At 40.6% G+C, this 19,425-nt stretch overlaps 1 protein-coding gene across 1 annotated transcript in view; it reads left to right on the plus strand.

Moving 5' to 3' along the window:
• Nucleotides 1-6,105, plus strand: part of PLXNA2 (plexin A2) — a 1,613,917-nt gene extending 1,607,812 nt beyond the window's left edge. The window contains exon 32 of the mRNA XM_044077136.1: nt 38-6,105. Within this exon, the coding sequence (XP_043933071.1) occupies nt 38-133 (96 nt within the window). The 3' untranslated portion in view covers nt 134-6,105. The remainder of the gene's footprint in view (nt 1-37) is intronic.
• Nucleotides 6,106-19,425: the final 13,320 nt, after the last annotated feature.

Consider the following 19,425-nt stretch of genomic DNA (forward strand, 5'->3'; position numbering starts at 1 on the left):
ATTAATCCATTGTTTTTTTTTAATTTTTCTCTTGCAGATCATTGCAGCTCTGGAACAGGATGAACAAGCGTGCAGGCAACGCTTAGCCTATAAAGTAGAACAACTAGTTAGTGCCATGTCTTTGGAGAGCTGAGAGATGGAGGCCTTTCTAATCAGAGTGTAACTGAACATTCAGATTCCTTTGTACTAAAAACTAAGGGACATGCAGCTCTGCAGGTAGAAGGGAACAGTATAAGAATTTAATTTATCTTGTGTCTAGTGATTCTAGAATCGCTTCACCCTAATCATATTCCGTTTTGGGAATTCCTAGCAGTGCAGTTTGTCATCACAACTTCGGGGATGCTCCCAGGGTACAGGACTGCTGAAGTGTGCATAGAGAAAAGACTCTTGTTTGAACATCTGTTATGATGGCTGATTTGCATGAAAAAGCACTAGCTGTATATTTGGACATGGTGTATCTTTATTTTTTTCTTGAAAAAATAAACTTATTTGCAGGTGATGGAACACATACTTTACTTAAAGGCAGAGATTATATTCTTTTTTTAATGGCCTACATTCAGAAATAACTGTTTTTTTAAATTGCATTTTGGAAGTCTTGTGGCTTGAAGTGTATAAAGGACAGATAAAAGCAATCATTGGGAAAACTGGATTTCACTGAATAATGATGAAAAGACAACAATGTGTTCTAGCAACTAGAAATGTTTCAGCAAGTCAGCAGATTTGCACCATCCCTTCATTCAAAGAAGGAAACCAGCTTTAGCTCATCAGCAAGGAGCTTCTATCAAGGCATACAAAACAAAATGCCAACCTTCAAAAACTATAGTGTCCCTTGTAACAGCAGCTAAGAAACCCTTAAGACAACATCTCAGTAAAGCAGATATCAATATAATCTCCATGGGGATATTCCAGTAACGTGCACCTGAGGCCTACACAAAGATTTTTGAATGAATGACAGAATGAATACTTCCATGTAATTATCTTCCTACCAAAAGCTAGTGCTGTGCCATCCAGTAGAAAGATTCCAATTTTTTATGTGACAACCATTTAATCCCCAGTTTTTATCTTAGCTGCTCTTTTGAAGATTTCTCTGCATTTTACTGTTTCTGTTATGTCTTTGTGTGACTAGTGACTTCATTTATAGGTAAAACAGAAAGTTACCCCTACCCAAGGAAAGGAGCTGTGTTATTTTTTTATATATTTTTCTTTTGTTCTTTTTGGTTGCTTGTTTTTATTCATTGTGTGGCCAAGAGCCACTGTGTTTCTTTCCTTGCAGTATAATGTTTACAGAAAGTCATACTTGAAAAAATAAGAAATTGTGGGAGATAACTTATTTATTATGTTTTTAATTGTCAAAGTAAGCAACACTGATTTTTTTCTGTTTTTAGGATTGTAAAGAGGTCATCATTCACTCATCATGTCTTATTCATTACTGCAGTTAAAGTTTGTGTTTGAAGTCAGAAGGTGGATGCTGCCAGATTTATTTAACATTGTCTTATATTACTCCTGTCAGTAGTCAGCTTAGATTTCCTCACTGGCTCCGTCAGACTTAATACTTCCCTGTTGCACATAGTGGTGGCATCTAGCCTGCATTGTCGATCTTTTCTTGAAGTTCAGGAACAAAAGACCAAAGGTTAAGATTCTCTTTGAGTGCCAAGTGACATAAGAAGTCTGTAAATATATCTGTCCCTCTGGTAAATATTATTACTTATGTACATAAATTAAAAGGACTGAGTGTTAGACACACTAGATGATAAATGTGGAGTTTAGCATTTATCTTCAATATTTTTCACCTAAGCACGATGTGTACTATCAGGTAAAATTACACCATCCTTTGATGTCTCTGTTGATTTAGCTTTGACAAGATGTTCTCTGTTGAACTAGTGAATTCCATGGGCAATAATGTAGTTTTTTTTAAATACAGAGATCTTTTTCATGTGAACGTGTGTGTCGTGTCTGCACCCTAGGGTGGCTAATGTCATGTCTAATGTTATATCAGCGTGCATGGTAACGAGGCTAATCATGCTGCAGGCGTGGAGAGACTAAGCAGGAAATAAGTCACTAGTCTGAGTGACAGTTGTCTGATGGATAAGTGTGTGAAAACCACATTAGTGCAAGAATAGAGGACCCCCCCCCAGGGCGGGATTGCTGGCTCAAAGTGCAGTGGCCATGGAGTTGATTATATTAAGTAAGTCAGTACAGGTGAGGCTTTGGGGGCACCCCCCCCCCTAAAAAAAGGCATGCAGTTTTGCACCATTTACTTTGTGGAGATGACATTTGTACATCTGCTTCCCCACTTGTGCCCTTAATGTCAGTGGGAGCAGTTGGCATTCACATCCTCTGAACTCTTGTGACTGGACCCCTGTGTGTGACAACATGTTTTTCAGGATTAGATTCCTTTGTGTAGTGAGACATACTCCTCAACAGAGAAATTTTTCTTTACGGGGCAAGGAACAAGAAGTGTATTTCAGTAGTTGCACTGATGGTGAAAAGTGTTTTACTTAGTAGAAAAGTGTACACAATGTAAAGGTCTTCTTCAGCAGGTTCATTGTTCTTGCATTCCTTAGGAAGTATGTTTCACCAAGAAGTGGTGCTCAACCTTATAGGTCTAAGGCCACGAAAAATCAATAAATCTACAAACGTTTACCTGCCCATTACTCTGTTTTCAGGCACCTTTAGTTTTGACATGTTTCCTTGCTTCATCTACAGTCTACCTGTGTGTGAGAGCTAACAAGGATTAGCGAGGTTTTGCAACTGGATGCTTGCCATATTTACTAATCTAACCAGCATGTCTCTTGTGCCCCTGTCATATTTACAGGCATGAACACAGCAAAAATCTTGTTAGCAAAATTCACAGCCATCATTCTTCATAGCTTATTTCAGGAACAGTACATTTAAACGGCTGCCTGGCATGTATGAATTGTTCATTTGGCTAAAAGAAAAATTAGTTAGACATGAACTGCATCCTGTATTTTTCAGTCAAGATGCAGTTCATTTATATATAAAGGCTTTCTAATGAAGAGGGAGGTTAACTACCTATACTTACAGTTCTATGATTGTTTCTGACTCCAGAGCTCACCAGTTACTAAATTTGACTGTTACAACATCAATAGTGTACTGTCAGAGTGTAAAAGTTCAAGATACTAAAGATAAGCTTTCTTGTTATAGGCATTGAAATTACTCTTAGCCATCATTCAGTAATTTTACTCTTTTGCTGGCTTTGTATGAGACAGCTATTGGGTTTTCTATCTAATGTCAGAGAGACCTAGGATCTGAAACTGCCCCTGGTGCATAGAAGGCAGGCTAAGCCAGAGAATGACTGACTGCCCAGTAATGCAGACACATCTCAGTCAGATTTCATGTAGCCAAGTGTTCCCCTCAGTTTCATTTGAATGTTTGTTCTTTGACAGTCCTGGCCTTTGTCAGCTGTAGTAAACTGCCCTCTTATTATTTGCAAACATTCTTAGTCTGGGGCTTAGATGCAGCAGCTTTTAAAGTCTGTACTAATGAAAGCATATCATTGAGTTAGACTCAGTTCCCTGCTATTTCATAGGAATTTCTGAATGAGACCAAAATGGATAGACATGGCAACATGTATGCTCCAGGAACTACTGCTGTGTTTTATAAGAGAGCAGAGGAGGAATCTTTTTTCAACATAACCGACGGGAAGTGATACAGTCCAAAGGCTTTTAGACGTCACAGTACACCATGTTATGCGAGTCAGCCTGCTGTCATGACAGTGTTTTAACAGCATATTGTTACTATGCCAGACTTTTGCAGAATGGTTATGACAGCCAGCAGTATGGTATTCCTGAAGTAATAGAAGAACCAGCATCACCGAAACTTAAGTCAGAGATGAACAAATAGTTTCTTTAATAAAAAACAAGATTACTCTCTCCCCAAGTTAGTTATAGTTCCATATGAGATCAGTATGCCTCAGGAGAAAAAAAATACTTGCATTTTCGAGTTATCTTGAATTGAAAAGCCTATTAGCAACAAACTAACATCCATTTCAGAATTCATGCTTTTGTAGCAAGTGATGGGCTATTGTATGAGCTGAACATCAAAAACATGATAGGTCCTTTACAAAATAAATGTCCAGCCTTAGTGCAGTGGTTCTTGACCTCAGAGTGCCTGTAACCCATTGTCAGAGTTATTCCAGTCCCTTGGACCACATCTCCCATTTTTTTTCTAAAGTATGTCACCTCACCACCCAACATTTTGGCACACCTTTCTTTTAGGGAGAGTAATTTATGAGCTGCAATTTGTTTTCTAGAACTTTCAGGCATTAATAATAACATTTATTATTAAGTGTATTGGCCTTCGACTGTAGGTACTCCACAGTACAACTATATGTATGCCATAAACCTAACAGCCACATCTGTAGGTCTATATACTCCAGTATGTCAAATCACATCTACAGGTTTAGGTAGTCAATCTACCTGGGAAGAGTACATCTGTAGGTGTAGGAATCCCTGTACACTCAATTGTAACCCTATATACTGAGTAGTCACATGTGGGCATTGGTATCTCAATTCTAGTAAGAGTCACGTCTATTAATGCCAGCGTCACAATACATCTGGTATTCATACACAGAGGCACAAGTATTTCAGAGCACAAGCATCACAGTGCAACTAGTATTCACCAGGTACACCTCACAATCACATCTACGAGGGCAGATACCGCTGCACGGCTATCACTCTTGTCTGTAAGCACAGGCACTCCCATATACCGAGCACTCACATCTACAAACCAAATATGCATACAAGGTGACCGAATGAATCCAGCAAGTGAGAAGCCAAAGTTCCTGATATGTAGCTATTGTGATATTTATCGTACCACAAAATATCCTTATCTGAGTAGACTCCCAGTCCTGATTGGTTATCCTTAATATTTAAACATAAGTTTGTATTCTCTGTAGTTTTTATTAAAATAGTTTTAAAGGGTCCGGTGTATGACAATGCCTAAGCGCATGGTGCAATGCTATTCTATCAGCTTTCTAAGCATTTGTCAAATGCTTAAAAGTAATTGTACAATGGATTCCAGTAATGAAGCAATTACTTCATTTAACTGTTACGTTAGTCTCACACATTGTTTTTAATGTTTTGTCCTCTGAATGTAGTGCACAGTACAACAGGTGTCTGTGAAGTAGTAAAAATAAAACATCTGCTACTTAACGTGGTTAAACATCAGAAGTAACATTGACTTCTGTGTGAGAACTGCATCTTAGCCTAACCTAAACTGAAAATGCTAATGCTGGCTTTGAGGGGCAGTGTTCTTTTACTGGCTTAGGGATTTACAAAGAAAAGAACTTCAAATCAGGAGGGGAGGGTGAGACTGGAGAGTTATACCTCTCACAGTGCAGACTGAATTGTGAGCTTTTCCACAGTTCTTAGAGCATAAGACACTTTTTACTGTTTGTTGTGCTCGCCAAGAAAATATTATTTAATGTTCTCAATGCCATTTCATCTCAGTTCTATAAATTTCACTGTTGTCAGAGAAAGTCCAGTTTAGCTGGGGCGAATATTGTGCAAAATTACATTAAGTGAAACAGCAACTTGTGTGCCAAATGGGTTCCCCTTGGAGTCTCTGTCCACTCAGGTCCTTTTCCTTTATTCAGTTTACCTCTGTAATGTTTTATTACCCCGACTATGGGGATCTTTGAAAAATCAGGAATTCAGAAAACTGTTCTGTATCCAAGATGTACAATAAGTCTGTTGGTTATTTGTCTGAAAGGAGTCTGTATTCATTGTAGGACAGCACCTTCATGAGGTGGACCCAAGGGATTAGTGTCAGAGGATTATTAACTTGTAAATAACAGCTCAGGGCTCTGCCCGGTCCATAAAGTTCTGTATGGCACACTGGAGTTCCATATCAAAATAAACAAAGGTGGCTGTCTGTTCTTTTTTTATGTTGTTGCTTTTACAGGTGTTGTGAAAAGTGTAAGAAAGTATTTAAAATGTTTTTTGAGGAAACAAACTTTTTTTGTTATTATTCTAATATATTATTGTGTACCTATTGTAAATAATGAAGTTCTCCTATTTTGCAAGCCAAGGACTCACTTTTTACTGTTGTTATATATAAATAAAATTTACTGGATAAAACTTGTCAAAGCTCTGCTTTTGTCCTTTTTTTTTTTAATTTTTACCAGAAATGAATTAGCGTTAGCTGCCTGCCTTCAAGCTCGCATATTGCTGCTTTATTTATTTATGTAGAAATATTTGTATATGTAAGTGGTGAAATTGTGCACACCCCAGATATTGCACCAAGTTCTTTTGTAATTGCTCTATTTCTTTCTGTCTGCTTCCTCTTAACCTTTTGTTAATCCTAATTACCACTAAACCCCTGTATTAACCAACTTTGTACCACTAAAATCCAGCAGCATGTTCTGGAACTTTGCTAACCTTTAAGTGAAAAATATATTCTTAATCCATTTGCTAACCACCTCGTTGCAGCTGGGTTTGAGACATTCTTCTCTTCTGACATTCCTTCTTTGCTGCACACCCTCATGCCCCTTGATAATATGCTGAGTCTTATGATATCTTTCAATGTTTATTTGCTTAATTCTCTTTTAAGTTCTTGTTCCAGTGTGTCCAGTATCTTCTTATTTTGTTAAGACTTCATTTCTTGTTGCTCACCAGCAAGATATATCCCACTCTATGGTTTATGCAGATGGACACAGTAAATGTTGCCTTACCATAATATGGACGGAGAGGGATGACATCAGCATTTTTATTATCCCATAGTTCTGATGCCTCTTACTTATGGAGAGGTGTGAGGTACAGCAGAGTACACCCCAAAATCTGTGCTCAAAAATGTATTCCAAGGTGTGACTGCCATTTTCCCATGATAACTGGGGTAGAAGGAATGCCCTAAAGTTAATACCAAGTGGGTAATAGAATCCCTGGGACACAGTTTTGGATTTAAACTTGGGATTAGGGGAACTGAATCTCTATGATTCCCACTAAGAGAGTTGCTTCTTACAGGCTGAGAGTGAAACTGTCCGGTTTTGAACTCTTGACTTTCCCTTTCCTCATACTGGATGTTGACATCCTCTTCAATGAGTGAGATAAGACAGATGAGCAGGTGGTCAGGATCATGTTTTATCATTCAGCTGTCATATCGGCAACAAATCCTGTGTTGGCCACTCTGTCCATAACACAGATCCTGAGGGATGCCTCCCTGTCACGAGTTCAGGCAGTTTAGCACTCAGTGTTGACCAGATGCTCAGCTTTTCAACCCTTTATGGACTGTAGGGTGCCATTAACTTTGCCAAAGTACAATGTGCCCTCATCTACTATTCCAAAGTCTGCAGAGCATAACTATAGTTTGCTAAGTTTCAGTGGTATACAATGCTGGCAAGTTTCCCTGGTTACCAAGTTTTTTGCTACACAGTTCCTCATTAAGGTCATATTCTGCTTCTTGTCCATTATTCAGCTCCCTAGCTGCCTCATAATTTGGATTCCATTCTCCATATCCATTTAAGTTCCCCTCCACATCATACGAAGCATAAGACTGGAGTCTAGAGGTGCATCTTCAGGGAGTATTCTAACCTCAACAGTTGTGGTCCAGCCATAGCCTTGTGCAACAGACTGGACCTCCATGACTTGTACTATGCAGAGCTATGCTCCTCCTGCTCCTTGCCTACCTTGTAGCATTTAGTAATTCTGCCTTTCCATGTGTTTTCCAGAATCTTCAATTAAATTAAAGTAAGGGTAACAGGCTAGCTCGTATTCTGCCTGGCCTCTTGCTAGAATTACTCTTGCTTGTACATGAGAAATTAGTGCTTATCTCCAGTCCTGCACCATGAATATACAGTCTGAATAATGCCCACCAGTAACTTCTGCCTGCACATTTAACACCTACGGTAAGATAGCTTATCTAGACACTTTGCCTTGTGCCCTCCCATAAAAATTCCCCTTACTTAGTTCTCTAATTCTTCCATTATCTCTTTTCAACTTGTTTCCAGCTCTATCGGTTGCACCCTTGTATGTTAGCACCCTGTCCTTTAATTCATTTGTAAAAGCTGAAATGAGTTAAAACAAAAAGCATTCTGTAGTGCTATATTACAGTAAAACTCTCTGTTAACTGGAACTCAAGCAACAGGCACTCTCAAGGAACCAGCAAAAAATATCGAAGAAACACAGTACAATTTTCATGTGTTGCACTTTCTGTTTCCCCCCCCGCAGAAACATACCTTATGTTTTTAGAGTATAAAAAAGGAAGATATGAATAAATGCCCTCTCTCCCCAACCTGAGAATGAGTCAAACTGAACAAATAGTGTAGGGTACAGTATTAGTCAAGCCTATTTTTAATAGTAACTCTCAAGCAACCAGAAACTACATGGGTGCCAGTTAACTGAGAGTTTACTGTATGTGTTGGTCAGCACACCCCTGCTCCTTACTTTCTAATAATCCAGATTTATTCCAGGCTATTCTGTTTTCCCCAATTTACTAAAAAACTGTTTGCAGTCTGAGTAGTATAACGGGTAGCACATTCATCTTTAGTGCAGAAGGTTGCAGGTTCTGTTCTCACAATAAGTAAATGGATTGCTGACACTGCAATATAATATAAAGTGGGTGCTGCACTTCTGAGTGTCATCCTTTGGTTGAGATGTTAACTTGAGGTTCCACGTGCTTAAGTTGGTGGTAGCTCTGGTGGATGTTAAAGATTCCACGGCACCAATAGAAAAAGGTAGAGAATGTTCTGATATCCTGGTCAAATTTCCACTAGTAGTATAAGTACCACCTCAGGTCTTCCGTAATAAGAGGCCACTAGCCCAGTGAGACTGATCTGGTCAACAAAGGATAAATAAACTTTCCTTCCATCAAACCTCCGGCTACCTTCTTCTCCTGGGTTGTCCTGGCTTTCCAAATGTTTTTGATGGTTTTGTTCCTAAACTCTACATCAGCCTTTTCTTCACCTTCTCCCAATTTGTCTTAGAGCTGTAGACTCTCCTTTTTTATAATCTCCAACCTAAATCTCCATCTGTGATTAGCTGCTTTATTACTCACTGTCTAGCTGACTGATTCAGAACCTTATTCCCAAGGTTGTTACCTCCTAGATGCTCCCCTCACAGCTCTTCCATTGTCATCTGCCTCACCCACTTTTGGCAGATGTTCTACCCACACTTCCACCTTCCTGCTGTGGTTGCATTTCATACCGTATGCCATGATGGCATGGCCAGTGTTTTTTGCAGTTTCCCTTATCTTAACCTGTGTATTTTTTTTTAATGACCAGGTTAAAGATTTTTTTTTTTCCTTTTTAGAATGATTGTCTTCTGCTCTGGTTTGGCTTCCACTAGAGATGCATTGTAACAATATGGATTTGGACGTTGTCCTTTCAAGTGCCCCTGCCCAGGCATATCTTATGTCTGACATCAGTAATGACACAAGCTGGTAAGGAGCAAATATAAACAGAATGGTTACGAAAATAAGAAGTTGTGACTTTTCCTCGATTGTGGATTGCTAAGATATAAGCACCTGAGGACAGAAACACTCTTTTTGGACAAATTGCTGCCTATATATATATATATATATATATATATATATATATATATATATATATATATAGGATGTAATCTTTTGCTGGTATCTGGAGCATTTCTGGAGTGTTACTCCCCGGGACTCCACTGAAAATGGGCTTTGTCCCACACTTTCTCGGTAAACAAATGTTAAATAAATAAATAAATTTGTAGGTGTATTATTAATGCTTAGGCAAAGCAAAGTTTTATAGCAAGAATCACTTTGATGGTTAAAAATATATATGCATATAGAAAGAGAGCAAGAGAGATACATACATACAAACACATGTTGCCCGTCTCAAGGCCACAGCCCATTTTATGATCTTTGTTTTTGACTACAGCCATGTTGGTACTCAGACTGTGTACCTAATGACCACAGATGAAGACTGGGATGGTGGGAACATAATGAAGACTGGCACACTAGAGTGGGTCCCGCTGGGAGTTACATTTCAGTGGGAAAGTGCCACTCATAGAACACATGGAGGGACAGCCTGCTAGGCCTCAGTATTCCATACAGCACAGTGAGCAGAAGACTCATGAGGTAGCCAGGAAGACTAGGTGATCTAAAAAAAGTGATATATTGTGTTGTGGAATGGAAGATGCTGACAGCCATACAGTATGGAAATAAGCTATGCTTAGTCATAGTTGATATCCTAAGTGCAGTCAAACAGTATGTTTGAGATTGTGAGGAGAACCAGGAGGATCATGAGTACAGATGGTGAGGTGTAACCTGTAATAAAAAAAAAAGACAAGATCACTATGCTATTCTTTGGTTCTGCTTTGGAGGCATTTATTTGTATAAAAAGCTTAGACAGCCAATGCATGACCATCTTATGCAACTAGTATAACAGATTAATGTATCTCAGAACTGAGAGGTTTAGACCTTGTAAGGGAGTATAAGAATTAATGTGGTGAAGGAATGGATGGTGCCTGGCACAGATAACTAAGTACATATCACAAATGAGTATAACTGGCTGCACGGAATGAATGTTTTACTTATTTATTATCTGTTTCCATTTGCAGTGCTGGCTGACTAGGTTTTATTAGCTGATTGTCAGACAAAGGATTTGGGATAAGAGGGTAGAATTAAGCACTTGATAGCCAACTGTCCATTTTTGCAGGGAGATGATGAAGAGTGGAAGAGAACATTGTTACCAGAGGATGGTCCCTTAGCACTAAACCCATGGTGTATTGCAAACATGGAAACACAAGTCTTTTGTTATTTGGCCCTCGATGTGAACCTGTATACAGATAAGCCTTACACTGAAGTAAGTCACATCCTCTAAGAGTAAGTCTTTCAGAATCAGGGCAGGCTTACTATAAGAGCAACTGTGCTGGAATTAGGGCAGGCTTACCCAGGAGTAAGTCACTTACACTGAGAGCAACTCTTTTGGAATATGGCCCTGTATTGATGAGACTCGTACAGTGACAGTTATTTTGGGACTTAGAGAGAGAGGAAAGCTAAAGCTGTATGGAAAATCATCTATTCTTAAACCTGACACTTCCAGAAAAGATGTCATGGAAAGGAAGGTTTCTATGGACATATGAAGGATACACTCAAACAGTGTTGTAGTGGTGGCTGCAAGGGAGAGTTAACTAGGACATGAGGGAGAACAGAAAGTACAGGACTGTTCAGAGTGTATTAAGACAAAATATACCAATTAAAGCAAAACACTATGGTTGAATTTAAATGTACATAAGGTGCATAATCAGTACTAATAAATGTTATAAGCTGAAGGGATATTGAACATGCCTATGGCACTTACCTTTACAAATAAGCTGAAGGGAAGGGGTTTAACTGTCCTTGTAGGAAAACAGAAAATGTTTACACCATACAGAGAAGATTGGGGGGTAGGGAAATGTCAATGTGCTAAAACTTCATGGGAGGCTTTTGTTTAGATGTTCATCGTGTTTCACTGTTGCAGTCATTACTCTTGGGTTATCCTGCTGGCAGGCTACCCTCAGTCGGCCAGAATTCCAAAGTCTAGGTCCGGCTTCAGTTGCTGTCACCTCTTCCCTGACGTCAGTGCGCCAGAGGTATAAAAGATGCAGCCGACGCCATTTTCTCCAGTCTTTCTTGCTGCGCAGTGCCCGAAGCAAAAGCAGTTCGCAAGTGCCAGTCGGCTGACTCCTGAGATTTTCAAATCCGAATTTCAGAACCGAAGTCTTCATTAAAGCTAAGTACCCCATTGGGGAAACTTTTTTCTTGCTCCAGACCGATGTCAGAAAAAGTTAACAATTGTATTTCTTGTGAGAAGCAAATACCTCATAAGGATTTTCACTCTTACTGTATTCCTTGCCTAGGCCCTGATCACAACGTTGCTAGCTGTCGGTTTTGTGCTAGATTTAACCAAGCACTATTAAGCGTCGGTTCGATTTTGCATTTCATTACTTTGGCCAAAGATTTAATTATATAATACCGTCGGACCAGCTGACAACCGGAGTTTACAAAAAACGCAAGGACAAGGAAAAGGATAGGCATCCGAGGTCCAAAACCAACGACGAAGCCTCTGCTAGGCCAGTCGCCAGTTCTCAGTGAGGCACTTTCGCAGCCCCTGGCGCCTGCTACCTCAGAGCCACAGGCCGCTTCCGACTCCCATGTGGAGCCAACTGGGCCTCTGGAAACTCAAGGTATTGGACACTTGGAAATCATTCCGTCAGATGGGTCCGGAGCCGCTGAGCAGGCATCAGCTTCTGAGGGTGTCTTCAGACCTACACAACTATATATTAAGCCATCTTCAGCTTCAAAGACAAAGACTAAAGCAGCTCTAAAGACAAAGAAACAAGTACAGCATTCTCCTTCTCAGATTTCCATGCCTAAAAAACAGATGCTCAAAATGGCCGAAGACCTAATTAGTTTGATCAGGGGCTCCCATCCCCCTCCTGATAAGAGGCCTAGGCAAGAGACAGAGTATGATTCTTCTGATCAGGTTTCTATTTCCTCTGATTCCTCTTCTGAACAGGATTACTCCATGCTTCCCTATGAGGATTCTGATGCTGAAGAATCCATTCCTTCAGCCTCTCCTCCTGAGAATTATTCTTTTGGGGAAACCCTGCATACCATGAGGGAGCATTTCCACTGGGAGAGCCAAGATTATTCTGAATCTAAGAAAAGGCTCAGAGACTTTCTGCTACTTCCCCAGCACAGACCCCTTGCTATTCCACCTGTCCTGGATATTGTATTTTCAGAGTCCGGTCTGTCCCCTGACTCTTTACCCCCTGCACCTGCTAAGCCAGACAGGTACTACAGGGTCCCAGATTCTCATAAATTCCTATATAAAAACCCCACTGCTGACCCAGAAACTATATCTCAGGGTCCCAAGGGGTTAAAGCTTCCACTGTAAAAAACCCTGTCCCCTCTGATAGGTATTCTAGGGCTCTAGACAGATGGAAAAAAGTCTACACTTCTGCTACCCTGGCTGTAAGGGCTTTAAATTGTCAGTTTCATATGCTTAAATATCAGCAGTATTTAATGTCACTGCTTAAACAGAAATTGTTGACAAATACTGAAGGTTCAGAGAACAAGGAATTGCAGGATTTATTGCATGCAGCTGAACAAGTGGGAAAGCATACTTTGCAATGTGGTTATGATTCACTGGAGGCCTCTTGCAGGGCCGCTGTTACAGGTTCTGTTATTAGAAGGCATGCTTGGTTAAAGGAACAGAATCTGCCTGATCATGTTAAAGCAAACTTATTAGATGCACTATTACAACATGATACTTTGTTTGGTACTAAAGCAGAAGAGGTGTTGAAAAAAATGGAGGATAAAGCAAAATCCATGCAGACAGTCAAGGATTTCTTACAGGTGCAGCCACCCAGGTTTAGCAGGAACTGGCCCTCTAAAAATTGGTCCTTTCCAGTGTCAGACAGACCACAAAGAGGCAGATACAGGCATCCCAGATCAGTCCCAAGGCTCATACAGGCCTTAACAATGGGGTGCTCCTACCTCCAAAAGCAGGGAAGACAAATCACAACCTTACAGGAAACAGTCCCAATGACTTTCCTCTACCAGAACCAAGCACTTTTCATTCGGCAGCCCCCTTAGGGGGAAAACTAGCACTTTTTTCATCAAATTGGCAAATGGTTACCCAAGACAAATGGGTCCTGAACATAGTGTCCCAAGGCTACAGGTTCCATTTTCACACCCTACCAAGGTCAAAAGGTATGCCAGACCTGCCACACAATCAATGGGCAGAGGCACAAAAACAAATTACAGCCCTCATAGACATGAGGGCCATTCAGCAAGTACCACAACAAGAGCAGGGGCAAGGATTTTACTCCAGACTTTTTCTAGTACCCAGAAAGGACAAAACCTGGAGACCAATACTGGACCTGTCAATTTTAAACAAGTTTCTGGAAGTTCCAAAATTCAAGATGTTGACTCTACGGCAGCTACTGCCCATGCTGGTCAAGAAGGCTTGGCTCGTAACTTTGGACCTAAAAGAGGCATACCTGCATGTCCCAATCAGACAATCTTGCAGAAGATACCTCAGATTCATAGCTGGCTCAATGCATTACCAATTCTCTGCACTGCCCTTTGGCTTATCTACTGCGTCCAGGGTCTTCACAAAATGCCTGGCACCAGTAACTGCGTTTTGCAGACAAAAAGGAATTCAAATATATCCCTACTTGGACGACTGCCTAATTCAAGCAGAGAACAAAGACATTCTTCTAAAGCATCTGGCATTTGTAAAAAGATTACTAATTGGCCTAAAGTACACAGTAAAAGAAAAGAAATCAAAACTGGTGCCCTCTCAAGAGATAATATTCCTGGGTGCAAGCTTAAATACAACTGCCCAGATGGCTTATCTCACGCCAGACAAACAAAAGCATCTGACTACTTACTTTAAGAAATTGGCAACAAAAACCCACTTATATGCAAGGAAAATCCTGCAGGCCTTGGGTTCCATGGCATCTTGCATTCTACTAATTCCATATGCCAGACTGCATATGAGGAAACTACAATGGTATCTAAAAAGTGTTCGGACTCAGCATTGCCACAGCCTGGAGACAGTAATTGCACTCATTCCCTGCCTGCAACAGGAGTTTCGATGGTGGGCAGAAGCCTGTCACCGCAACAAGGGTCTGCCATTCAGTTTACCCACAGCCAGACAGACACTGACAACGCATGCATCAGATTATGCCTGGGGGGTCCATATGGCAGGAAAATGAATTCAGGGCACATGGCCTGCAAACCAGATGCATCTTCACATCAGTCAAAAAGAGATGCTAGCTGTTCAAAATGCCCTGACAGCTTTCAAGGACCTGCTTCATCCAGGACAGTTACTGATAAAGACAGACAACACTACGGTCTTGTGGTACATAAACAAGCAGGGAGGTACACATTCCTACCCCCTCTGCAGACAAGCAATGACCTTATGGGACACAGCACTGGCTGTTCAAGTTCACCTGCAAGCACAATTCCTGCCAGGAAAACAAATACTTTGGCAGACAAACTAAGCAGAAACCTCATGGATCCCCACGAATGGAAACTGGATTCACAAGTCTTCAGCATGATAATAAGGAAATGGGGATGCCCAGACAGATCTATTTGCCTCCCCTCACAACTGCCAATTGCAGAGATTTTGCACAAGGATTTATCACAAGCAAGCATGGAAAGTGGACGCCCTATCCTTCAGCTGGAAAAATCTAACGGTATATGCTTTTCCCCCACTGCCTCTCTTATCTTGGAGGCCAGGCGGCCCAGCACCAGAAAATCTTATGCAGAAAAATGGAAGAGATTCTGTGCTTGGAACCAGAAACAAGGCATTGACACGTGTGTACCAAATATCCCCCAGATTTTACAATACCTGAGATACTGAACAAAGGCCTTTCCTTCTCATCAGTTAAGATTCATGCCTCTGCCATTTCAGCCCATTACAATACGGAACCACCTATCTTCTCTCATCCTTTAATAAGGCAGTACCTCAGAGGGGCCAAAAACATTAGGCCTCCAAGGAGAGCACCAATTCCAGCCTGGGACCTCAATTATGTTTTGGAAAAACTCACACTGCCTACTTTCGAGCCAGCATCAACAGCAGATATAAAATTCTTATCCTGGAAAACAGCTCTGCTCCTAGTAATAACCTCTGCAAGGTGAATTTCGGAGTTGCAAGCACTCATAGCTGTGGAACCTTTCATAATTTTTCATCCAGACAGGGTTTATCTGAGGACAAACCCTACATTTATGCCTAAGGTGGTGTCCAGTGTGACTCTTAACCAAACCATTCACTTGCCAACCTTTTATCCTAATCCACAGAACAAGGGTGAGAAAATTCTGCATTCTTTGGACATAAACAGGCAGTTACGCTTCTACTTGGACAGAGCTAAAGCTTTCAGAAAGACTGAGCAACTTTTAGTGTAATATGCTGCATAATCACAAGGAAAGGCTATGTCAAAACAAACTATTTCTAAATGGATAGGCCATTGAATCCATTTCTGCTATTTTCAACATGGCAAATCAGTGCCTAAGGGCATTAGACCTCATTCCACCAGTGCAGCAGAGACTTCAGCAGCCTTCCTCAGAGGAGTACCAACCAAAGATATCTTAGAGGCTGCAACTTGGAGTTCAGTGCACACCTTCACAAAGCACTACCACTTACCTCTTTAAGTCCAGAGCAGGCTTTGCCACTGCAGTCCTGCAGGGCCTCTTAGCCTCTCCTAATCCTATTTAGCCCAGCCACCCTTCCTCAGCTTTGGGATTCAACCCAAGAGTAATGAATGCAAAAGTGAAACACGATGAACATAGTACAGTTGTGTACCTACCATAAATGTAGATGTTCGAGTGTATTCACTGTTGCAGTCCAGGTTACCCACCCACCATCACCCTTCTCTTTGCTGGGACTTATCTGCACTTCTCTATCCTATACAACCTATTTGGTGTATTTGCTTGTAGATGAAGGAAATGTTATTTTTGTGCATGCATTTTTATTGGCATATTTTTTCATCCTACCAATTTGGGGGCACCTGACTTCTGGGGCAAGAAAAACTGAAGAAAATGGCGTTGACTGCATCTTTTATACCCCTGGCGCACTGACATCAGGGAAGAGGCAACAGCAACCGACGCCGGACCTAGACTTTGGAATTTTGACCGACTGAGGGTAGCCTGCCAGCAGGATAACCCAAGAGTAATGACTGCAACAGTGAATACACTCGAACATCTACATTTATGGTAGGTACACAGCTGTACCTCATCTCAGTTTTCATTATCTTTACCCAGATAGGTGTACTAAGCCTGATCCAGAGTTGTGTACGACATTATCAAAGTTATGCAATGATAACTCACAGACAGAGCATACAGCAGTTAGTGGATCCTTTAATAGATAAATTGGACGACATACTTTGGTGAGATGTTTGCAGTGGGTAGTGGCTTGGGATCGATTTCCTGATTGTCATGTGTCCTTGGCACAGTTTTTGTTTTCATTCTGCAGCTCCTGCCCTTGGGATATAGAGGGGTGTCAATGCCTTTGTACTTCTTTCTTTCCATAAATCAGACCTACATTTGGGAGCTAATTCACTTCTTTTTAAGGTGCTCACACCTGATGCTGGAAAAACTCAATTAATCAACGAATGCCTGCAGGTTTCATTTCACCAATCAGGACACATAAGCACTGCCTCTATGATTTGGAATGGGAAAACAAGGTGCAAGAATGTCTAAAGTACCATAACTGCTCATCAATCACAGGCTTAGGCTTGCTACAGTATTAGAAGGATGCCTGCAAAGGAATTTGCTTCCAGGCAGGAAATGGAGAAAAGCGACGTAAGATATCAAGATGCCAGAGGCCAGACGTCAGCCAGTTCACTGCAGAGGCCAATTCTTAAGGTATAAAAGGGATTGTAAGAATAGTGAAAGTGCATTTAGCATTTCTAACATTCCCCCATGCCTGTTTGACTCCCACTAGTGATACACAGGGTATAGGGGAAAGTAAAAACACACAGGTTCATATGGTTATGAAATCTTCATAAATACATTACCAGTGGTTGAAGGAATACTGCTTAGGTAAACACAAATGACAGCAGTGCTATGATACCAAGTTCTAAATTCTTCATTTCTTTGCATAAGCACTTGTCTATGATTAAAAGTATGTTAAATGTGCTTTGGCTTTCCATAAATGCACTCTAGTGTAGTGCTTAAGGTAAAAGACTGCGGTTCTTGTGTTCTGGGTTTGATGCCTTCCAAGGTCAATTGCAGATGATATGTACAAGTATGAGGTGATACAGTGAGAGTCGAATATAAGCCTAAGGATGTGAGGAAGGGGTGGGTTAAGAACAGCATTTTAAATCCAGAACAATTCTTTTCCCTTTCTGTCCTCTCCCCCTTTCTCTACCTCTGCTGCTTATTTATACAACATCTGTTCTCCATTTTCTCAGCCATCAACTATCCTGAGCTGGGTCACAAAACCAGCACCCTGCCATTCTGAGGTATCTAACCAAGCCACCTAGCTTCAACCACACACTGGTTGTTCTTTGAACTGATATTTGACTCATTTTTAACTGTGTGCGTGAGAGACACTACTTTTATCCTTTTGTACTGTTATGGCTATATGTGATGGTCTGCATGTTGCCTTTGTAGCATTCCTATCCAACATGAGATCCTTGCCTGAGTGAACCAGATGGTTAAAAAACATGTTTACAGGTTCTTTGCTGCATCCTAAATGGTGATAGTCTATAGAAAGGAACCCCAGCAACCCACTTCCAGCGTTAAGTGCCCAACGTATTAGAAGTGCAGTGAGGATTTCTATACACAGCACTGGCTGCTGTCCTAATAGTTATTGTGATTATGGCCAGGAATAAATAAATGCAGGATCCCTTGAAGCCAAAGTTCTTTCATTTAAATATATTGATTTCTCAGCCTTCTTTTAATGCACAGGATATAGACTGTTGCAAGCAAAGGGAAATGGTTGTTAGGCTACAGAGTAAATGCACTGCATGGTTAATTATGTGCTAAATAACTGTATGCTACATTAAGAAAAAAAAAAAAAAAAAAAAAGCAACAGTACTGATTGCTATAGACAGTGTAGTTATTGCCCCAAGCACTACAGTAGTTTTCAAAAATACAGGACTCATACACTCTACCTATTTCAATGACATTTCCTGTGCGAAAATCTAATGCATTTGATTAGCATTTGACCTGTAAGGGGCTCTCTGCCAAAGCCTAAGGCAAATATGAATCAATACCCACAACACTAAGAATCAGATGAACTATAAATGGGCGACTTTAATATTCATTACATTTTATCGTCCTTTAGTTGGTAAATGCGCTTTACTATTTTTCCTGTGGAGTACTGACTTCCCCGCGCTGTTTATTCTGATTCAGTGCTTTAAGCTTGCATCACAGATGCAGAACTTTTAAAAAAATAAAAGTCAGTGACACTGGAAAGCATGATCACAACTGGCTACTTACCAGATTAGGGACATTTCATACAATAAATATAATGCAGCAGAAAGTCAAAGCCAGTTATAGCCAGGGCCATCTTCTAAGTCACTATGTATGTATGTATATATGTATGTATGTATATATTTATTTGAATTTGTTAACCAAGACAGAATGTTGAAATGGGTGGATTGTTTTCAGGCTCAGTCCAGGATCTAGACTAAACAAGGTAAGGTGGACATTAATATAACATTCACACATATATTTGGTACGCTGAGAATGGCTTGCAGAGCACTGTAGATATACACACAGTGTGTAGAAGCATGTAGAAATCTGAGAACATTATCAATAAGACATAGGTCAAGCAAGAAGGGAGAAGTGTATGAAGGACCAAAGAGTAGAAATGAAGGAAAACATAAACTGTGATAGGGAGAACTAGCCTTTTAACTACTGCCTACTGCAAGAAAACATACTAATAAAAACATTATTGCCACCACCAGCCTACACAGAGGTCACTCTATTATGTACACC

This window comes from Protopterus annectens, chromosome 7.part0 (genome assembly GCF_019279795.1).
Source record: "Protopterus annectens isolate FY-2018-M chromosome 7.part0, PAN1.0, whole genome shotgun sequence".
NCBI classification, from domain to species: domain Eukaryota; kingdom Metazoa; phylum Chordata; order Ceratodontiformes; family Protopteridae; genus Protopterus; species Protopterus annectens.